Below are 25086 nucleotides of genomic sequence, written 5' to 3' on the forward strand. Positions count from 1 at the left end.
AGTAATTTGAATTTATTATCAAATATAGGTATTAATAGTATTATAAATTAAGAAGCAAACATAATAATATATTGAGACTATAAGTGCTAATAAAATTATCACCAGTTCGTTAAAATCATAAAACCAATATTATTATTGTCTATTGATTTAACTTGAGTCTTTAATAAACATTATATCAAATTATAAATATCTTAATTTGAACACGTTACACGTCAATTTTAGCCAATATAGTACATAATATGCATTTATAAATTAAAATATGTACAAAAACATTAAATAAACTACAGATAGGTACTAAAAATATAAAACAGGTTCCATCTGTATAGTTGAAATAAGGTAAAACCATAAAACTTACTCATGTCTTCTTAACCATTTAAATTAAGAAAAAAAGTATTTGCATACCAGTACTCAGATTACTGATACACCTTTGCAATTTTACGCATAAGTATTTTGAACACTGTTAAACGTTTACGTATTTGTATATTCATTTAGTCGCATTATGTAGTCTAATTTACCAATAAAAAATGTACTAGTGTATACCAAATGCATTAAGAATATTAAAGACAACTTAGAAACAAATTAAATCATAAAATTGACTTACCTTTACTTTTTAGATAACTATTGCAGATTGTATTGATTTAATATTTTGATATAGTATTTGAAAATAAATAAAAAAGTCACTAGTTCACGACAGTACAACCATAGATTTGTACACTGAACGATTAGATTACGACACTGAACTCGGACATTTGGACAATCGTGTATATTATTATGAATAATAAACAAGAGATAAGGGAAAAAGTTATAAATTAAAATAATATTTCGTAACACTGGTATGCGGGCGTGCCATTACAAAAATAGACACACACGACACACACACACATGCAACGGGTCACAGACAGCTACAATTTAATAATAATGATAAACAATATTTAATATCTACACAACAATAATTTGTATGAGAATAGCAAGCATTTATTTATATCTTTATTCTTTAGTCCTTACCTCCTCAGACGAAAAATTAATATTTTTGTGATTCCATCATAATTTACAAAAATTTAATTTTATACACATGATGATATTTTCATGACGTGTATATATTATTTTTTATTCTAACCCTTTAAAAATTGGATTTTTTTTTGTCCTTGGGGAGGGATTTATCCCGAAATCCCCCCCCCCCCCCATTTGTACGCCACTGCCAACAACGATATAATAAGTAGACAAATAAAAGCGACACAGCTACAGCAGTAAGAACTCTACACTACACAATACGGCCAGTACGCACAGACTGAATTATAATTAATTATTATCACTTCTCCAGAAATAAAATAAAATATCGTCAACAAAATATTCGTATAGAACCGGCGTGCCGTCTTGATAATATTAGATTATACTATTATACTATTATACTATTATTATTATTGCCAATTATTATAAATATGTTTTATAGACACTCACCGACCGCACCGCCGTGGCGTGAATATATTCCCAATAGGCGGCGCGCGGCGGTAAAAAACTATAAAAATAAGAAATTCGAATTCTATTTTAAGACAATGCCATTGTTTTCAATAATTTAAAATAATCTTGTAGGCTGTTGTGGCTATTAGAGTATTTTACAGTAACAGAAAACGATATAATAAGTCTCACCAAGTCAATATATAATACCATAATTATCGAAAAAAAACCCTTGAAAAATATGCCGCCCCTCAAAATTTGCCGCTGTAGGCACGTGCCTATAGTGCCTGCATATAAATACGCCACTGATTATGCCTATATTATAAAATCTAAATTTAATAAAAACAATATATTAATGTATATTCAATATAGGTACTTAGTAGTATATGCTAGTCTTCGTCTCTCATTCATAAACGTTATTTTCGTTAATATCTCAATTACGTATTCATTCGCGGACTAATAAATAATAATAATTCTTCGAACTATATAATAATATAATACAAGTAAAACATTATATTAGTAGGTTATCTTCTTCTCGTAAGTCAATACAATATAATATCCTTATAAAAAAGCGATTCTGAACGAAGATGGTCAGACAGTCTATGATATATTACTAAGTATATTTGATTATATTATTTTATACATTTTTAAGAACAAAATATTTTTTAAATTTTAAATTTGATAAATGTTATCAAAAATCAAACTTAAAATACTTATAAAAAAAATTCTGCTCATGTATTTTTAACATTTTTAAACTGCTATTGTAACAATATACCAGGAGTTTTGTATTACATTTTCACGCTTTTTGACCCAACAAATACAATTTTATTGACATTAATAGAAAAAAATGTAAATTAGAAATTTTCCGTAAACGAGTCAAAATATTTTCACTAAATAAATTTTATGGTGTGTAGAAAATGCTTATATAAATAACCAGTAAAAATGTCATGCACTCACGGTTATTTGTTTTAGAGTTACACTATAAACCAAAATGTATTTCGTCGAAAACCAATTTTGTGTAAAAATTACCGTTTTCCTTAATTTTTATTTTGTTTTTCTCAGCGCTTTTGAAAACTATTAGGAAGTTTTTACTTTTGACACCCCTATGTATCAACTAGATTTACTTACCTATCAGAAAAAATAAACTGTTGAATGAAAATTCAAGCATTTTTACTGATGATGACAGACACAAAAAAAAATTTAAAAAATGAATAACACATCATTGTAAAATCAATACATTCATCGCTTCGCTCAGAATCTAAAATACAAACCACATGGTGTTTGCATTATAAATCGTTCGCACGTGTACCTGCTTAAATCTCTCGATCTATATTATACATCGGTATATACCTAATATACCACAATAGTATAGCAGTGCATGATTTTTGTTACTAGATTTTTCAATACTAAAATAACCCACAGACAATTAAGTTTTTAAACAAATTTTTACCAAATTCGTGTCTGTAGTTAAAATGTATATCTAAGGTTATTATTACCAGGAGCCAGTGTAGTAAAAAATACTTGAGTAGTTAAGTAATTACTTGAACAATTTTAAAATAATGTGCAATTTGTAATATAGTAATATATGTAGGTAGTAGCCAGTAGATATAATAAAGTAATATATGCAATAACTTTTTTTATTTTACCTACATACATAATAAATTATGTATATAATTTATTTGTGTTATTAGCCCTATAAAAACGTATTATATATATTTTTCTTCTTATATCAGTTATATTATACTTAATCAACCTAATTCTTACCAATTATTTTCTTAACTTTATGTCCATCTAAAAACTGTATACCTAAACTATTGAGTTAAAACATTTTTTGGCATACCTAACCCATAATATACTGACTTAGGTATACGTAAAAATGTATCTGATATGCCATTTACGTTAATATCTCAGTAATGAATTCATCTATGGGCTAATAAATAATAATAATGGTTCGAACTGTTTAACTTGTATTATATTATGTAGGTTATCTTCTTCTCGTAAGTCATAAATTAATACAAAAATATAAAAAACTCGTTCAATATTCAAAAATGTAATTATTTACTTTTTTGTCGGATATCAAGACACATGAACATAGGGAAAATTAATCATCATACTATGAATATATTTTGTACTCATCTGTTCACTTCACAAATTCGGCAAAATCTATAAGCCAATTTGCTATTATATTATGTAGGTATAGCTTTTATTTTCACAATTAATAGAATACATAATACAGAATTTAAAATATTAATATTTGGTGTATTGGAAGATGAAATTGAGTATTTTATCAATTGTTATCGGATGAACCGGGTCGCCTCACTAGGCTGAGGGGCCGTGGCATCTACCAATATAGGCCATATATAAAAAGACAAAACAAATATTTCAAGTAACAGCATTATATTCGTTTGCAAAAAGATATTATGAAATGTATACTTATAAAATATATGTATAAATAATATTAGAAAAAAAAGCGAATAATCCAAAAATAATATATGATATTTTTTTATAAAATTATGATTGTGATTTGTGTTGGTTATGTCCATCAAGTTGGTACCGACACTTAGGCTATGACTATGCAACTAGTTTAAAACATTATGCAACTTTTCACTTTTTAATTGGGCAATTTTTTTGTATTGGTCACCACTTAACCGTTTTCTATTCGTACTCATATTCACAAAATAAATAGGATATTTAAAAATAAAAAACCAACAACGATATAATAAGTAGACAAATAAAAGCGACACAGCTACAGCAGTAAGAACTCTACACTACACAATACGGCCAGTACGCACAGACTGAATTATAATTAATTATTATCACTTCTCCAGAAATAAAATAAAATATCGTCAACAAAATATTCGTATAGAACCGGCGTGCAGTCTTGATAATATTAGATTATACTATTATACTATTATTATTATTGCCAATTATTAAAAATATTTTTATAGACGCTCACCGACCGCACCGCCGCGGCGTGAATATATTCCCAATAGGCGGCGCGCGGCGGTAAAAAACTATAAAAATAATAAATTCGAATTCTATTTTAAGCCAATGCCATTGTTTTCAATAATTTAAAATAATCTTGTAGGCTGTTGTGGCTATTAGAGTATTTTACAGTAACAGAAAACGATATAATAAGTCTCACCAAGTCAATATATAATACCATAATTATCGAAAAAAAACCCTTGAAAAATATGCCGCCCCTCAAAATTTGCCGCTGTAGGCACGTGCTTATAGAGCCTGCATATAAATACGCCACTGGTTATGAATATATTAGTTATAATATGGTCTAAACTCATCTAAAGTATAATTTTGTTTTTAAAAAACTTTTTTGAATACCTATAATAGGTATAATATAATATAATTGTAAATATATTCTATTATACAATGAGTCCTGGGGGAATTCATATTATAAATTTATACCAGAAATAATGAAAAAATACTCTTTAAAGAGTTAATCTAACTTTTTTATTTATTAATTTATGCATAATTCACTTTTATATCAAAACTAAACCTTTCACGCATTTGTTTATGTATCTTCAAAACTTTTCAGCATTTTTTCGTAATTTTTTTAATTCATTTAAAGCTATTTAGTGTCTTATCAACAAACATACGCAATTAAATCAGAAATGTGCAAATTATTTTTATTAAATTGAAAAAAGTAAACATTTAAAAATTAACCCGTAGTAAATACTAAATTATTTGGAGTACCTAGTAATTTTAAAAATAATTTGCCGATTTCTGGTTTAATAAATTGCGTATGTTGGTTGATATGATAATTAAATAGCTTTAAAATAAAAATAAATTTCGTCAAAATGTTGAAAAGTTTTGAAGATCAATAAATAAATGTTAGATAGGTTTGGTTTCGATAAAAAAAAAGATAATTGCCCATAACTTCAAAAATAAAAAGTTAAATACACTCATTAAATGGTATTTTTCATCATTTTTGGTATACTTTCATAATTCATTATGACGTTGGTCGGTCACTTCCTCCCGGAACATATTGTAAATCCTATATTTTAGGAATTTGTTTGTGCGTTGAATAGTACTACTCTACTAATTATACAGTAGAATCATTTGCGCTGTAGTCGTAGACATGTGAATATTAATTATTAATCTGACACTTGCATAGTTGCATCTTAAAACAAATTGTACCTACACGATAATATTTTATTACGACCACTAGACGTATAGCATATAGATCCTCCCGCGCACTATTCGACTATTACTATAATCAACGAAATAAATTATTTAATAAGATAAAAGGCTACAGTATAATATATTAATACATTATACATTTCAGTATTTCACAAAGCATAGAATATAGATATTTTATCTTTATTCTTTACTAATTTACGACTGTAAATACGACTCAATTTGATGATGTAATTCAAGAATTCGCAACACTACAGAGTAGAAGAAAAATTTAAATAAGTATTATATTATATAGTTTTGTACTTATGATTAAAATAAATGAAGTTCCTAAACAATGATCTTGAATATTATTCTATATTATAAACATTATTAATTTAAATAGGTACCTAATATTATTTAATTATTTGCTATTCAAATTTGTGTTTATTATAATCATTATTTTTTGTAATTTCTACAAAATTAAGTAAGTAAGAATCAATTAAACTATAGGTATGTAGAGATTCAAAGATAATTTATGTTTAATAACTGTTAAGTTGTTATGAAACAAATGTATGACCACTTCCAGCCCTATATATAGTTACATTAATTTTATAAAATATTATATGCAAAAAAATATAAAGTATTTATTTGCATAGTTTTATATAATTTTATTTTATTTATTCATGAAGTACCTACTTAAATATGTTAAAAAAAACAACTTTTATGATAAATTATTAGCAAGGTTTAAGTGACGTAAATTCCAATATATCTTTGAGGAGGGATCAAGCAATTACTAAACAATATTTTTTAAAAAAAAAGCACTCGTAAAACAAATATTCTTTTCTTTGCTCAAAATCTAAAAGGTTAATGAGGATCTATCTCACATATTTTCCGTGGGAGGAGCAATTGTTTTTTCACTGGGGTTTAGGGGCGCCAATTTTTTTTTGCACCGAGGCGCAAAATGTCTAAATGCTGAGTATAGGTACTGGCATACTGCCCATGTGTGTCCGTGTGTAATGCTGTGTAAATCATAGACCTATTAGATCTATGGTGTAAACTGTAAATGTACTATCCTTATTTTGTGTCTATATAATATATTTAATTTTTATTTATGTATTTCATTCAATAAATATCCGATAAAATATCTTCAACAATATAGAAAACACAAGAAATTAAATCAAGAAGTCCATGTATCCTCCTGAGGCCCATCACGTATTTAAATTTTGGAGTACCACAAGCCCAATGTCTATTTCAATGGACATTTTTTTTACACGTATAAACGCCCGGCCTAACCAAAATATTTGTAGTATTGTCAACCCGATGTCCATTACAATGGACATTTGTTTTTTTTTTGTTTAGTGTTTTTTTATAATTCTTGAGTATATTTAAACTTTCAAATATGTTATGATCTAATTAAATACAATATTTCACACAATGTAAAAACATTATATAATACTAGTTCATTGTTTTAAGTATCAGTATACCTAGTATCAATTAAATTATATTGTTCTATACAATTTTTTAACGTTGATATCTTCAACGTATATTAAACTTATAACTATATAAATATTTTTTTTTTTATTATCTTTGTATATGTGTATATTGTAATCTTATTTTTAACATTTGGGATCTAAACAATTTGTTTAATCTATTTTAATTTATAATTGAAAATTGTCCATTGAAATGAACACTGGGCTTTTATTAATACAAGGAGTTCATAAACAGTGACATCAAAATATTTAATCGAAGTTATAGGTCGGTATATCAACATTTTAAAATTATATTATTATTTTATATGGCTGTATTTATTTTGGGTTTTATTAAATTTCCCCATTGTGTTTATTATTTGTATTTAATTTTTATTACTGAATTACTGATATCGAATTCAGTTGGTGCCGTGTCGATCGTATTAGTAAATGTGCGTAGTGCGAGTATGTGCTTATAAAATAATTTAATTTACGTTATAATTCATAATGAATCGTCGTGGTAAAGTATTGACGAATGACAATATAAACATACTTCTTGAACAAATTGACAATGGCAATACTTCAGAATTCAAAGGAAGCGAGGAAGAAGAAGATTTTGATATGGTAAATAATATAATAAACGATAACGAGGACATCGATCAATTATTATTAGAAAACGATGAATATTTTGAACAATTAGAAAACTCTAATTTGAATTTTGGTTATGGTACATCAGTAGATGCGAGTTAGATTGACACTTCTAATAATTCTAATAATAATTTGAATCCAAACGTTCAACAAATTAATTATATAAATACTATAAAATGGCTAAGAACAAATCGTTTTAAACCAAAAAAAAAATTAGTTCGTTCTTCACCTGAAGAATATAACGACGCAGAAAGATATGACTGGACCCCTATAAATTATTTTAATCAATATATTAACGAAAAAACTATTGGAAATATGGTAAATTGCACTGATATTAAAAGTGTTGTAGAAACAGGAAAATCTATAAAAGTGACATCAATTGAAATGAAACGTTTTATCGGATGTAATATATTTATGTCAAGCTTAGGATATCCAAGAATATCTCATTATAAGAATAATGCGGTTTTGGGCAAAAACCACTAGGGTACCTCTTATTAGTAACACTATGTCTAGAAATCGTTTTTTTAATATTCGTAGTTTTTTAAAAGTTGTAAATGACAATGCAATAACTAATGAAGAGAAAAACGATTCTTTATGGAAAGTTCGTCCGTTATTAGAAGCAGTAAGAGCTGCTACCGGTTGATACGAGATGTACATTTAAGTATCGATGAACAAATAATACCATTTAAAGGAAATACTAAAATGAAACAATATGTTAGAGGAAAACCTAATCCAACTGTATTAAAATTTTTTTTTTTTTTAGAGTAAGGCTTCAACAGCTGAGGGTTATTAGCCTGGTTGGGTTTTGTACTTTAGTGTTGTCGGTAGGGGGAGGAACACGTGTGTGTTGGGTTTGGCAGATTTTTTTTGATTGGGCACCCGTAGGTATCTGCCATGCCCGGGTGAGGGACGGCGGCACTTGATTCTCCGGACACCGTGACTTGCCCGAAGAAAAATGCCGTTCCTGGCCGAGAATCGAACCAGGATCGGCTGCGTTTAGCCAATAAACATGGATTAGTGTTAGATTTTTGTGTATACCAAGGTAAAGGTTCATCGTTTATTACAGAAATTAAATATCCTCTAACTGTAGGTGAATCAGCTGTTATTCATTTATCAAAGACCATACCTCCAGGTACTTGTCTTTATTTTGATGGATTTTTTACTATGCAAAAACTTTTAGACATTTTGAAAATAAAGAAAATTTTGAGTACTAGCAATGTTATGAAAAATAATATACCAAAAACCGTCAATTTACTATCAGATAAAATACTTATGAAAAAACCTAGAGGGACAACGATACAATATGTTAGAGAAGATAAAAAAGTATGTCTTATTAAATGGTTTGACAACAAACCTATACATTTGCTTTCAACTGAATGTGGAAAAAATCCAATTAATGTATGTAAACGTTAGAATAAAATGAAAAGAGTGAAAATTGATGTACCTCGGCCTATTGTTAATATTGAAACTATGGGTGGAGTAGATTTATGTGATCGTATGATCGCATACTACCGAATGAAGTATAGAACAAACAAATGGACATTAAGAACAATAATGCATTTTATTGACTTAGCAGTTGTAAACAGTTGACATTGTATTTTAAACAATTTAAAATATGAAAAAATGAAAATTGTAAAATATTGCATTTTGGTTTTTAAAGTATTAAATGTTTAACTATTTAAATATTCTTTTGTTTCTGATAGAATATCTAGTAGGTAGGTACCTACTTTCCTTGGTGTAAAAATGTGTGTTTTTTTTTTTAAAAAAACCACATTTTATAATGTTTAACATATTGCATATAATTGCATATTGAGCCATTCTTTCCTTGCATATTTACATCATATTTGACACTTTTTAAATGCATATAAATCCAGGCTCTACTCATAATATTTTCATGTGCCGCCCCCCGGCGCACCAGCAAAAATCGGTGCCTACTTGTTGCTCATGTTGCTGGGACGGTAAAAAATGGAGTGCATTTCCTTTGCTCTGTCGGCCGATACCAGGCTTGTGCTTAGCACGAGACGTCACTGCATATACATAATATTATTATTTTTTTGTGGCCCCAACTGTTTGTTTTTCTCACACAAGTGTTTTATATCAGCAGTTGGTTTTTTTAAGAGGGCGCTCATGCATACCCTCATACATTCTCTCTGTTTTACATACGCTTAACATACCAAATCGTACGCTCAGCAGATCACACTTAGCTCTGTTAATTAAAAATTAGAGTCAATTGACCTTTTATAAAATTTAGAAGTAAGAATATTATCTAGTGAATCTCATAGGGTTAAATTATTTGTGTATTTTAAATTATTCATAACTTGCTATAAAATTAAAGTCTAAAAAAGAACCAACGACGTTCTCTAGATATTAATCTTTCAATTCACTCTAATTATTAAACCATCAGAGTAAACCGTGATCTGCTGAGCGTACAATTTGATATGTTATTATGTTATGCGTTTGCAAGACAGTGAGAATGCATGTACGGTAGGTCACATTGGTTTGAAGATGGCGGGTGGGCATCTCGGTAGCGGCACTCGCCGTTCGTTCTCATAAGTCTTTCACTCTAGCACGTAGCACAAGACGCACGTCGGTTAGTTACACAATTTTTTAACTGGCCGTTTCTCATTTTTGTCGTCTATGCCATCGCGCATAACTACGTAGTTAATCGTCCGCCAACTAACACCTCTCTCTGCGACATTAACATTCTTTTAAGTCTTAACTATATTTTGCAATAACTAAAAATAAAAGAATTATTGCCTCGTAGTTCGTACATAACAAAACGGTGTGGTAAGTTTTTTTATCCGGTAACGCAAAACACGTTGGTGAGTCGTCGTTGTGATAACGCGGCTACTCCACAGTCCACAATCATCTGGATACGAATATTATCATTGTGTAATGTTTTCGTGTTACGCGGTTCGTGATGACGCGGGAGGTTCGCTTCGCGGTGTTAACAGAATGAGAACCACTGAAAATTGGACTTTATCAACGTGTGAACGAGTAACGACATCGGTACGACGCGGCGACACGATACAACAACCATGATAAAATTATCATGACAACAACCGCCGCCGTCTCCCCAACACGCAACATTTGGCTCGGAACGCCGATCGACGACGTACAATAATAATTGACGTGCACTGCGTAGTGCGTATCGTCGTACGGCATTGGTGTACTGCGGACCGGTCGGCCATTTGTTTCTAAACTTCACTTTTTCCTCGTCGGTACAGCTCTACTCACGACATGTGCGCACTGTGTTCGTCTCAGCGCCTCTCACCGACGACGATCGTTTGCCGTTCGGTACGCAATCGGGCGGCATAAAATTAATGGGTAATCATTTTTGGATTAATACAACGCGTTATAATATTGTATTATTCTTCTGTTTACCGTTCTCATCGTCCGTCGACGACTATCGTATCCGGTAAACATTTGTTTGCGTGCCTTTTGTTTATTTTATGCGTTGTTTATGCTAGGTTGCGTCTCATTTCGACGGCGAGAACTTGTTGATTCGATAACGACGAGTGTAGGTAGTACTTCAGTCTCGCCATGAAAACCGGAACGGCGGACACTGCCCACATCCAGGTTAAGGACAAGGCTGTTCGTCGTGCAGAGTATCCGGAACTGTTAAGTTATTTTTACTCCGGCTGCAAGCACGTGAAACCAGTGTATGACTACAGAACCCAGAGTATGTATGAAACAATACACCAAATGTTTTTTTTTTTTTATTTGATTCTTTTTATAAAACACAAAACGTCAATATAATTTATATATTAATAAAATATAAAAATTTAAAAATATTTCAAGACATAACATTCATGGATTGGTTTTTTTGCCGGGTACGATGCGTATGTTTACTCAATACATTATACTATTTTGCATGTCGTTTGAACACTTTAAACAGCTGGCTGTGGCATTATTGGTAATGCAAACTGTTATTGTTTCCATATCATATGGCCTCCTGTTTTATTATTTGCAATGTACCTATCATGCTTACACTAAGTTTTTTTTAGGTATGAAATCCTTAGCTGTGGCGAGAGCATTACATTTGACACCTTTCAATGGTTAACACTTCAAAATCAACCGTGTGGTCAACATTTATATTATGGTTTCACTATTAAGGTACCTAACTAAAATTACATAATTTATTCATATCTTATAACAGTTCTAGTCAGATTGTTGTACCTATTGTAGTGTGATAATATACTTATCAGGCTATTTGATATTGCTTGGATTGTTAAGAAAACTGGTTTCATATTTATACATTAACAAGATTTGACAAGATGTTCCAGAATTTGATTTTATAATTTTAATTTTTCTCTATGCGGATATATTTCACATAAGAGGTTTTGAGCTTTGTCTTGAGCGACATTATGTTTAATTTAATGCATTTGCTGGAATTTAAAACCAAATAACTTCATTTTGACGAGAAATTCAATATGGTTATGAAACAATGAAATAATAGAAAATATTTAAATTCCTTAGATGAAAATAAAATCATATTATTATAGGAATATTTGAGAAACCAATACATTTTTGACTGAAGCTATTTATTTATTTTATTTTCCTTAAACGTACACGGCTGTAAGCATGGAACATTAGTAATGAAATTAATTTTTTTGTCGTCATATCCAAACTTATAGTAGTATTTCTAACAAGTTTTAAAATATTTGGGACATCTGGAATTTATACTTATGACCATATTATACCACTTTTCCTCTGCTTTATTTTCTAAGATTAAATATTGAGTCAACCACAGTTATTTTCTATAAATCTTTGAATATGGTGAAGTTATGTTAACTTTTTAATTTGACCATTTAAAGAATAAAATTATGTTTAGTATAATTTTCCATATGTTATACGTTTCTGCAGTCAAATAGTAAATTAAATATTTAAAATTGTTTAACCCTTCAGCGCCGGAGTTAATTTTTTTTTTTAAATTATTGTTTTTTGGTCTTAGTTAGTCTTATTAGACAATAGTATAACCAAAAAAAATAAGTTTACATATAAATCAATCATACTTTTTTTAGAACAAAGCGTTACCATTTGGTTACGCTAGGCGCTGATATTGCATAAAAATATTATTAGTATTATATGGTACTATGATTACAAGTATAAGAATAAAATGTATTAAACATGTTTCTTTATTATTATTTATGAATTTAGAATTATAATGATGATACAAAGTAAATGTATAAGTTCTTATTTTTCATGAAATACTCAAAAACATGGAATACAAAATCCTAAATCACATTTCATACACATAGTTCAAACATGTGATTTACAGTTGTCTCCAGCACAACGACGTCTTTTCTTGTTTGGTACTTCACTTACCCAATGATTCATTTGGTCATATCGTAATTCATCGTAATTCTAGCATTTGTAATGGATGTTTTTGATTTAGATGGACGTCCTCTCTGCTTTCCTGGCTGTCCATATTTAGTTAGATAAGTAGAGGCAATTTCGCGTTTGAACTCTAACTTTGTATAAGTACTTCCACTTTTTTTTGACAAAACCCGTGCATTATTTATTGCCACGTCCAAGATCCAAGTAAAGATAGGCCACCACCATTTTTTTCCATGAATCTCTACTCAATATCTGGCTATGTCTTCATCCATTTGATCCACTCCACCCATGTGTTTATTATAATTAGCAATTATTGCTGGCCGAGGAACTTGAATGAATTTTTTTTGTTATTGAGAAAATCGTCTTGACTGTAGACAGGGGTTCAGTTTCATGAATATTAGAAGACATTGAAACAACTGAATTATCAACCCAACGAACGACAATCAATCCATCTTCAGGACTAATAGTACTTTTATACTCTCCTCGTTCCTTAGACATACTATTCTTACTAATAGGACAACTTTTTGGAATACGATTGTCTCGCATTGTGCCTGTTCCTCTGTAACCACGTTCACGTAAGTCAACTAAGAGATTAAATCCAGTGAATAAGTTATCGAAATAAATAGAATATGATACATTTTTTTTTCTTCTGGTAAATCATCAAGCATAATCATTAATGGGGTAGCAGCTTTACCATATTCGTCTTCGTAAGCTGTGTTTGAATTCGGAGATTTGCCTTGATATATATCAAAGTTTAGAAGATATCCAAAATCTGTAGTTAAACACCATGCTTTATACCCAAAAAGAATAGGCTTACCCCTTAAAAATTGTTTTCAACCATGTCTACCGTAATATTTAATCATAGATTCATCATACAATAAATATTGATAAGGTTGAAAGCTTTTGAGAAAGTTAACTTTTAATTTTTCAATTAATGGTCTAAGTTTGTACATTTTATCTGTTGTATTTATATTCATATTATCCGCACAATATAAAAAGCGCGAAATTTGAAGAAACCGATCACGGCGCATTGCATTACTCACCATTTCATTTTTCATATTTTTTCCGTCTTCCCAATAATATTGCTTACCCGGAAGTGAATTATAATCACTTATAATGAGAATAGAGATACAGCATTTTAACTCTTCTACTGTGATATTAGAGTCTTTGTTATTGCAAAACATGGCATATTTGTTTGACTCGGACACCAAATGTTCAAAAATGTGAACGTACTATAAACGCCTAGTGTAACCATATGGTTACACTCAGGTTTATCCACGATTATATAAAAGAAAATAATTGCAAATGTTCAAAATAATATATTCAACGTCTTATAATACTAGTATTGAGCACGACTGTATAAAAATACTACGAAAAAATAATAGGTTCATATAATATATATTCTACTTACGCTAAAGGTATATCCATTATTTTTGTTCGCGGAATATCGACAATTACTGTAGGCGTGTTCAGAATGAAATGAACATCACAAAATACTGAAAAATAATTACACGGGTTTGTTCGAGTAATAAACTAATAAACAATTGATATTTGTGTATTTCGACTAAAAATAACATTGAAGATAAGAAATACGGGCGTTGAGACAACACATGTTTACTGAAACGTTTTTCACTAGATATTTTTGTTTCACAAACTTTGTTACCAAATGAAAAAAAATCTGCACCAAAATCCGATACAAAATGTTACAGCCTGCAACCGATTGTTTTTCTTTCGGCATTGTAAAATATGAATAATGGTGTTGATCGTTATTAATTGCTTTATATTTATTAAAATGCTTTTAAATACTTTTCCTTTAATATTTATTAAAATGTTAATACATTTTTAAATTTCAATATTTAAAATTAAATTTAAAAAAAAAATTTATTAAATCAGTTTCATTGAAAAATGCTGTGTTGCCAAATTCCAAAAGGCAAGCGGCAGTCCTATGAATCTGTTGATTCATAGTTTTATCTATTTAATTGACCGTTTAGAATGGTTTATAAGTGAAACCCATAGTCCTTAATATAATATAATATATTTTGTGATATGAATTCAATTCATACTTGAACTGAAAAATGTCATACAAGTTTTTCTCCAATTCATTAGTACCTGAGTATTCAGTTTCACATGGACCATCACCAGTTTTAAATAATTCACTTTTTGATCCTCTCAACAACTTCTTTATACCTTTGTACTTTGTACTAAACTTGTAGCATCTCTTGGCTACAACAGTACAAAATTAAGTTATTATCTTCAATAAATTGATTTATATTTTAGATTTATCTCAGTATAAAACATAAAATTATTAACGTACACATCTTGATGTAGCTGAACTATACTGTTTAGTAATTTTAAGCGAGAATTTGTTTTTATCTTTCCAAGACAGTGTTTGATTCCTTATATTCAAAAATATTTTGATTTTCCATAGCATATTTCAATAACAATTCTTTTTTGATGAAAGAAAAATTTGCAGCTCTTGCACTTTTAAATTAATTATTTGTTGATGCTATTTTGTAGCACAGCATAACAAAAACTCAACTCTTAAATTATGATTAACATCGAGTTAATTTTAACGAAAATATAATAGTAAAATTAATAATATTAATAATAATAATATATTGATAATACGAGTATCATTGATAAGAATATGTTGACCAATCATAATCAAAAAATGTATATAACTTGTTCGACAATCCACTATTACTTTCACTGTTATTAGTACCGCTAAATTGATTTATCTACCGAATAACTGTCTTCTTCAAATAACTATTCGAAGAATAAATTTGTATTAAAAAAACATTTGTGTTCTATTCACTAAATAATATTATCCGACTAACAGATATTTGTCGAATAACAGAATAATTGAAAAACCGGGTCTAATATAAATAGTATTCGTTTCCTGAAATAAATAATTATTAGTATAAATATATAATATTAATGTTTCTTTTCTTCTCATCTTTCTTTTTTTTTTTTATAAAAAAATCTTCTACTTATAATAATTATTACTTTATAGGTAATATATTATCTATGTGAATAACACAATTAAAATTATTACATACATATGTTATAAATATATTTATTTAGGGTAATCGAGTATGAAGCTAGGGTCCCATGTGATTATTTCTAGTTTTTGGTGTTTTCCAGTAGATCTTAGAAGTTTAGTGGATCCAATGGGGGACCAAGACGGTTTATTATTACTACGCAATACACCAGAAGTACTGGTATGATTTACATTAAATTGTAATATTGTCTATAATCGATTCATTAGCACACTGGGTAGATATCATGGTTGTATTATCTAATACTCATTCTCGGTATAAATTATCCAGAACTGAAATTTGTTTTTCTAGTATTAGAAATGTAACAAATACAAAATATAAAACTGTAGAAAATGGTAAAAAAATACCATTATTAACTGAAATGGATCTGAGAACTAAAATTTAAATTACATTATTGACCTAATATAATATATTATTAATTTTTTTTTCTCTTTTTCTTATTTCTTATATTTATATATATCAGGGGCTGGAACCTTTTGAATTTATCGGTATCGGTTCCAGTACCGGTTCTCCAAAAAATGAAATAACGGTTCCGGTTCGGTTCTGGTTCTTTGATGAAAAAAAATAAAGGTACCGGTTCCAGATAATTTCGGTACCGGTTCCACCTAATTTTTAGTAGGAATATTAAATAAATATTATTATTATTATTAATTTGTATTTATAGATAATAGGTACCTATGAATGTAATTTTCTAACAAAAATATGGAAAAAGTAATATTGAACTAAAGTTTTTGTAATAAGTGGACATCTGAGAACTCTAAAAAATGTTATACATGTTGCTTATTAAAAATAACTGACAACAATTTTAACATGTTTTATAAATGCAAATATCAGTCAGTGGTCCAGTATAGACCACTCTCCCAATGCTTACATTATTTGTTGTAAATGTAATGCTTCCTAGTAATTATGCTAAAAATTAACAATTTGCCGGTATATTATAACATTTGTGACTGTAATAATTGTAGAAAACATGTAATAAAACATACAAAATATTAAAATAATTAAAACATAAATAATTGTAAATAAATTCTGTAATTAAAAATAAAAATAAATCAAGTAATCATATTGGTTAATAACATTTGTTTTTTTTTACGTTTCATTGCTGGGCTGGTATTATCAAGATTTTGATTAACATTTTGTCCAGTAATTGGATTTCCACTCATGAATCTGCAAAAATATATAATATAAATATTTATTTGTGTGTATTAACAATTTTTATATATTCATACTTTACGGTCTCTTTTTTTTCAAATAGCCTATTGGTCCGTACAAGTAATTGGTCCTCCAAATTACTTGAACTAATGTTAGTTCTGTAAGGTGACAAAATGAATTTCAGACCAGAAAATAGTCTTTCCACACTGACCTGCGTCCCGGGCACGGAAAAAACAACTTTTGCTAATTCATGTAGCTCAGGGTGAGTTGATTCCATGGATTTCCAAAATTTTAGAATGTTAGTTTTGTTTCCGATTCTGTTTTGATCGATATGGTAAGATTTTAAAAGAGTTTCTATTCGTGTTGAAATAGTAGATTTCTGGGAGTTACTCAAATCGTTTTGATCAGATGATTCATTTGAAAAGTTCTTTAATTCTTCAATTTCATCTCCAGATTTTGAATTACAGGACTTTTCAGATTCAAACAAATTATCAACATTCTTGTCATCCATTGTTAATTCTTCATGTTCTTTTTCTAAAATTTTCATATGGATCCATATGTTGATTAAATGGTTTATTGCTGCCATGGACTGTTCTTCAGTTAAAGTTATTTTATAACGTGGGTCCATAAATATTGCAGAAATAAATGCATTATTATTCATTATGTGCATTTCTCTAATACTCATACTACTTATGAACTTTTTGGCGTAAGAATTTGTCATTTTTTGGATTTGGATTTTGCAAGTTATCCATGCACCATAGAAATCACTTAGTGTTAGTTGTTCGCTTTGTAATTTTTTGGTGCAAATTTTAGCTGGTAAAAGTACTTCAGAAATTGTTTCTATTTGCTTCCATTCAAAGTTACTTAAAGAATATTTTTTAATTTTAAGTCATTTCCTGACATGTTTTGTATAAAATTTTTAAGACTAATTGTTCTATCCAGCATATCAAATGTTGAATGCCAACGTGTATTGCAATCAAGAATTGGCATTTTTAATCCTTTTTTTAATATATATATGTAAGTATGATTTCTCAACTTGCGAACCAAAGCTCTTACTTTAGTTAATATATTTGTAATGTTTGAATCTTTTAAAGTATCAAAAACAGCCAACTGGAGTGTATGAGCAACACATCGCATACCTTTAAAAAATATATATATATTAAGAAGTTACAATGAAAATGTAGAGTTTATACTTTATAGTTTTATACTTTATAAAAACTAAACAAACCAAAAATTAATATATTAAAAATATATTTAAAATATAAATATTTAAAATAAATATTAATATGACATTTTGAAACATAGAATTTACATTTTTTTTCTTTTTTTATTATAACTAACTCACCAGTGAATATTGTGATATCTCCAAGGTGCAATGTTTCCATTTCCATATCAAAAATTAGTTTATCGCTTATATCATTATCTTTTTCTTTGTCTTCTTCATCTGCAGAATTAAGTATACAATTTATTTCATCATCATCAATTATAGATTTATCAATCTCCAAACTAAAAAATAAAAAATATATAATAACAATAGTACCTAGTTAGTAAAATATTTAATTTTAAATTTTTATATAATAGATTATACTCTACATTGAGTAAATCAGAAGTAAATTTAAAAACCGTGCATTTTATTTCATAATATTAACCTATTTGTTTCACTGTCAGTACTGGAATCACTGTTATGATCATCTAATGAAATATCTGGACCTAAGATTTCACCAGAATCTTTTTGGTTTTCAGGTTCACAATCTTTTTCAGACTCTAGCAATATTTCAATTTCATTTTCAATTAATTGTACAGCTTTTACTATATTTGCTCCATTATCGGTGGTAATTGTATATAGCTGATTTGGTTTAACTTTGAATTTTTTTAATGTCTGTAGAATAATTTCTTTTAAACAGGCTCCTGAAAAAAATATTATAAATGTATAAAGTATACTTAAAATGTATAAAAACACTCAAATATAATTATATTTATTTAGTTTGTTTTTGTTACCTGTATGAGACTCTGTTAGTTAAACAAGACCAATTGTTCTTAATTGAATACATTCATTAGCAATGTATTGAATATTTAATTCCAAAAAACTTCTATTTAACCTAGTAACTGCATCAATTTTTAATGATATCAATTTGTTCTGTATTTCATTTGAAATCTGTTTTTTAAGTACTATACATTCTTCATGAACATGCCTCCTAGTAATATTAAAACCTAATGTTAGTCACATTTTTTTCAAAATAATTTTTACAGAACTGAGTATATGAAATAGGTATTATGTAATAAATCTTGTTTTCTCTGCAATTTGAATTGAAAACAAATCCCAATTTTAAAATGATTGTTTAACAACAATAGCTCTAAATATATGTCCTAGAAGCATGACTTATATAAATAAATATGAATAAATAAATTAACATCTGCTTCCTAGTTCTAGCTTTAAAGGAAACATTTTCAATGTTTGGTAAGTTGTTACAAATTAAATTCGGTATGTGGGTAAAAGTATGATATTATTATAGTTACCTATAAGATTAGCTCAATATAATGTACACAATAATTACATTTAGAAAAATAATAATAATAATATATTCAACTTACATAATATCTATATTTATTAAGCAACTACCTATCTATATAATATTATATATGTACCTATTAAAATTAATAAAGATAAATAATATTGTATATATTTAATCAAATATATTATTGACATACACAATGAAAAATGCAGTTACTGCCTTATAGGCACCTATATATTATGTTTATATTTAATATAGGTATGAGCAGAATTTAATCATGGGGTTGGCAGAGTAATTTTAGTAGGAGGAACATCCTTGGCTTAATATATATACATAAACTATCAAAAATATATTGTTTAAATGTTTAAAATATTATATGTTTTATTGTTGAATGTTATACATTTCATCTGCAATTAGTAATATATTTTATCTTTGTAGAATTTTTTGCAGGGTGTGCACCAACTAAGACCAATGATAATAATGAGTTATGTAATAAATACATATTATATAATATTAGGTATATACAAAGTTAGGTAATTAATATTTAATACAATAGTTAGGTAGATATTTCAAATTGTAAGGCAATTAATTATGCATCAAAATTTGAAACTGCTTATAATATTATATTTAAGAATTTTTTTTTTTACCTGATAGAAGTTGAATTCAGAACTATTTTGTTTTTAAATCCGCTTAACATTGGATTAAGTATTTTCTTAAACCCACTATCGTTCAATATACTATAAGGACGGCCATTCACCGTAACAAGTTCCACATGCATCAATTACTTTTTTGGGGGTAATGTTTACTTTAATTTCATAGCTTGACCTAAGTAGTGCATCTATTTTCACTTGAGATTTATTTGACTTTGATTATATATAAAGTCATCATATAATTCCTCGTGTTGTTTCAAATGTTTTTTTAAATTTGATGCATGATTACCCTAAAATGTTTGAAAACAATATATACTCAAGCTAGTTTAATATTACTAATTAGTATAAAGTTATATAAAAATTGCTTACTTGTAATTCTTTTGAACATTCTTTGCATGTTGATTTATCAGACGGTCCACAGTAATCAAAATATTTATTTACTGACAATTTAATACGACCCATTATTAGCAAATAACATCGAGATCAAACATTAAAAAATGTAAAAACAAACCCACAATTCATAAATTAATTGATTAGAAAACAGAAAAATATTGTACAACAATAAATATGTCCGTTACCTAGTCAGATCAGTTTTGACAATTTGTTGGTTAATACTTAGTGTTGTTTCATAGAAAAACTTATAAATAGGTAAACCCAAATCGTTATAATTAATTGGAAGTTAGTAACGGTTTATTTTAAAATAAATCATTAATAAAATGATATCTCTTGGCGATTGAAAGCTTATCGTTTATCTGGGTGGTGGGGGGTGGATCTTTAACGGGAAACTATTATAGTAAATTAAATTACATATTATAAATGATACACAGCGTTCCATAGATAATATTATATGTATATTATATTATTTATATTATAATATTATCTATATGCAGCGTCCCCGTTACACCATATCACTTCAATCGCCAATCGTTCTGTCTTCAGCAGTTGCTGGTGTAGTCATACCTACTGTACTATATATATTATTATATCTGTGTTTAATCGTTTAATGGTAACATTGTAAAATGTAGGTACAAAACTACAAAATATAATATTACTATCGTAAACTATTCTGTACTTCTGAGTCATCTGAGTTTTCGCTATTATTTATAACTCAAACACAAAATAATATTGTATTACCATTTACCATACCTATTATATTAACATTATTACGTAATATGTAGGCACTAACTATGGAATATATTATTGTAATTCTTTGATTGATATTTTTTTATTTGTGAATTGTAATCTTTTTGAATGGTGAATTGGTGAGATGTTTAAGATTTTATTATAATGTATATACTATATAGACTTGAATTTATTACACTCAACGAAAACTATCAAGTATCAACTGACAAGGTCATTTCTAAAAATAAAATTGATTTCAATTTTCAATATTTTATGATTATGGTGTTCACTGTATAGGAGAAAACATTTCCAATAATTCCAATAAATATTATTTTAATAATTGTATTAATAGTACCTACAATCATAAAACCCTACAATTAGCTAATGGCCATAGTCGCCGGTCTTTAAAAATCAATAAAAAAAAAAAAAAAATTACTTATTGTACATAAATATTACAGATTGTAAATACTCTATTTTTATCTAATAAAAATAAATAAATAAAAATTCCGGTTCGGTTCCGGTACTTTTATATATTAAAATAAAGGTTCCGGTTCCGGTTCTTTTAGGTTCGGTTCCAGTCCCTGATATATATATATTTTTAACACCTCAAGCAAGAACTTATTTCTTTAAATGATCGATAGACAGAATAGGTCTTGCAATTAGTTGCTCAAATATCACGCCTATAGTTCCTATAAACCTATCTGTTTGCCGTGGATTGTCAACCATCTTGCCTTTGTTGTTTAGCCTTCTCAGTTTCGCTAGAAATGTTTACCTTTTCCATGGAAAAAAACTTTATTAGCAGAAAATTGAGAAAATAAATGTACCTAACCACACATTGATCACATTTCAGGCACTTAAGATATCCTCTCCTCTTCTTCTAGAATGTCCACAACTGACCTTCGCCCCACATTCATATTCATTATTTTTATCGATGGTCAACCTAGCATCTTCTCATTTGTTTTATAAAATATTGTTTTGTTGTTGAAATGTACTATAAAATTTCCATTTTATTTAAGAATTGTTTCAATTACTATATCAAGTCAAAACAATTTTATGCTTGTAGATGATTATTAATTAAAATAAGTACATTTACTGTATAATAGTAACATATTAAGTTAATTGAAAACAATAAATGTTTGATACAATTTTGATACAATTTTGATCTGAATTATGAATCAAAGTTTTTTATCTGGTTTTTTACATAAACTACAATTAAAATACTTTTTAATAAAACAAAATGTTTGAATCTTTATTTTATTATTACATTATAACTTTATTATTCATTGTGTATACTTATATAATAGCTATTTGTTCTTATCTACCATATTTGCATTAACAGTGATATACATTTGTTTTAAGTTAAAACAAATAAAAATAAAAAAAGATGCTTTATACGTGTTATAATTATTGTGTATAATAATTGTAAGTTGAAAATTCAACCGATATATGGTCAAGTTGGCTGTGATTTGACGTATTATTCAATAAATGCATATATATATGAGCCCCTGGCGTGGTCTAACAATCCGCAAGCTCTTAAATGTATATTTGAATGAACATGTTAAATTACAACCCAAAATCTCGAAACATAAACGGTTGGTTGTACATGTTAGCTAATTAGCAAAAGTGGTAAAAGCTTGTATGTGTATTTATACACAACAGATATATTATATGTCTACACACAATGCTGTTATAGGAAACACGGTATATTAACAATGAACACGTTTATAATGCAATGTGTAGAACGAATATTTAAAGTATAGTTGTTATATAGTATGTATAGTTAGTTTTATTTTTATTCTGTAAAATAACATAATTTACTGATCAAATAAGTTTTATGTAAGGTTGAGCTATTATTGTTGTTATCAATTGGTGATGTAGTAAATATGTAAACAACCATCTATAAAAATAAATTACACAACTAAAAAATATTGTATTGAAAAAAAAAAAAAATTAAAATAGTTTTTATGTTACTATGTCAATATTATATAGTGAACCGTTATTAAAAAAAAAAAAAACATGTGTTGTATGAAAATCATCATTGTGAAGAGTTTAAATTAAAGAGAAACAATTACAAAAACATCACAAGCATAAAATAAAGTTTTTTAATGATCATTTTTTTATAAAAAAATTTGATTTATTAGTATGGTTTTATTTTCAACAAAAAATAATGAATTTTCACAACGTATTTGTGCTAGGTTGTACCATCTAAATCCTATATTGTATCGTGTTTAAATCCATTATATGGCAGTTAGTAAAATATCATCCAATAACTATGAAATTAATTTTAATGTTGTAACTCTTGTTGTCCAGCATATGACTTACTCGTACTGTTCTTGTGTTGAGTAAGGTGGATGATATTTTGATCCAGAAATCCCAGTACCGTCATACTTTTCTTGTAATTCTGAAACTTGAGTAAAAACTTTTAACTTGGCCTCAGAATTACCTTTTTTTTTGAATATTTTTTTACTGTTTCCGCAATACTTTTAAAAAAAGATCATCGTTTTTCGTCCTTAACTTGGCAGACCTTGAAATTCATACTGAAAATTTCAAAGTTGACTATTTTTAACTGATTTGAGGTCACTGAGTTCAAAAATGACAAAAAAAATAATGTAACTATTTCAGTTTTTGAGTTATGAGTTGTAGCCAAAAAGATACATTATTAAAAACCCATGTTTCATGTTGCGTATCTAAAAAGATACATTACCAAGAACCATATCGATGGCTACGGACAAAAACCTCGTAAGTCATTTTTATCAAATTGTTCAGGAACAGCAAAAAACTGTGACGGGTATTAATATATGACAATTATATATTATTATGACCTCATTTTTATTTTTTACTAATCATCTACGATGTATGTGTAAAATAATACGGCATTTTTAATTTTTTATTTAAAAATTCAACTTACGAGTTTTTGAATTTAAATTAATTTGACTTACGAGTTTTTGATTGTTGGTTAATCGATTTACGAGTTTTTCATTTTAAATAAATTCAACATACGAGTTTTTGGTAACAATTTAAATTATAATAAACTTAATATTAAAATAATTTTAACTTGTTTTTTATTGCAACACAGTTAATTAATAATGTATTACATACATTACTACAAATGTTAAGAAAAATTAAAACTACAAACAACTATTAGGAAATGTTTTAAAAATTAATTGAAATATATTAAGTGCAGTTATTTAACTAATACAATAACAATATTAATTAATAATAATAAAATAAATCAACTTGATAAAAATAAATAAATAAATATTTAAAAACAATTTAATAATAATTAATTTAATCAACCTGATAAAATAAAAAATAAAAACAATATTTAATGTTAATAAATTGATCACTTTTTTTTATTTTTTGTATAATGTAAGTTTTCATAAAATGGCCAAGTATGTTTTGGTAATACTTGTTTGAGTTGTTGTAGGTGTATAAATTTTTCCTCTTTAATTTTTATTTCTTCTTTATATAAATTTTTTACCTCAAAATCAATTATTTTTTGGTTTTTATTTGGTAAATTTGCCCATTGATCACCATAATTTATTTT

General features: G+C 27.7%; 2 protein-coding genes across 4 annotated transcripts in view; one reads left to right on the forward strand and one right to left on the reverse strand.

Annotated features, from left to right (window-relative positions):
• The first annotated feature begins 10780 nt into the window (after positions 1-10780).
• LOC132936511 (uncharacterized) overlaps positions 10781-25086 on the forward strand; it is a 40736-nt gene continuing 26430 nt past the window's right edge. The window contains exons 1-4 of one of the 3 annotated variants that reach the window (XM_061003251.1): positions 10781-11030; positions 11174-11385; positions 11505-11619; positions 11711-11819. In XM_061003251.1, coding sequence (XP_060859234.1) covers positions 11247-11385; positions 11505-11619; positions 11711-11819 — 363 coding nt within the window. In that variant the 5' untranslated portion in view covers positions 10781-11030; positions 11174-11246. The remainder of the gene's footprint in view (positions 11031-11173; positions 11386-11504; positions 11620-11710; positions 11820-25086) is intronic. The other 2 variants (XM_061003253.1, XM_061003252.1) reach the window with 2 other exon arrangements.
• On the reverse strand, positions 17137-17608 carry LOC132934050 (uncharacterized). Its single transcript, XM_061000332.1, has 2 exons — positions 17332-17608; positions 17137-17269 (listed from the first exon to the last, which is right to left on the reverse strand). Exons 1-2 carry the CDS (start codon positions 17529-17531, stop codon positions 17155-17157), a joined length of 315 nt encoding a protein of 104 aa, XP_060856315.1. The 5' UTR covers positions 17532-17608; the 3' UTR covers positions 17137-17154.

This window comes from Metopolophium dirhodum, chromosome 1 (assembly GCF_019925205.1).
Source record: "Metopolophium dirhodum isolate CAU chromosome 1, ASM1992520v1, whole genome shotgun sequence".
Taxonomy (NCBI): Eukaryota; Metazoa; Arthropoda; class Insecta; order Hemiptera; family Aphididae; genus Metopolophium; species Metopolophium dirhodum.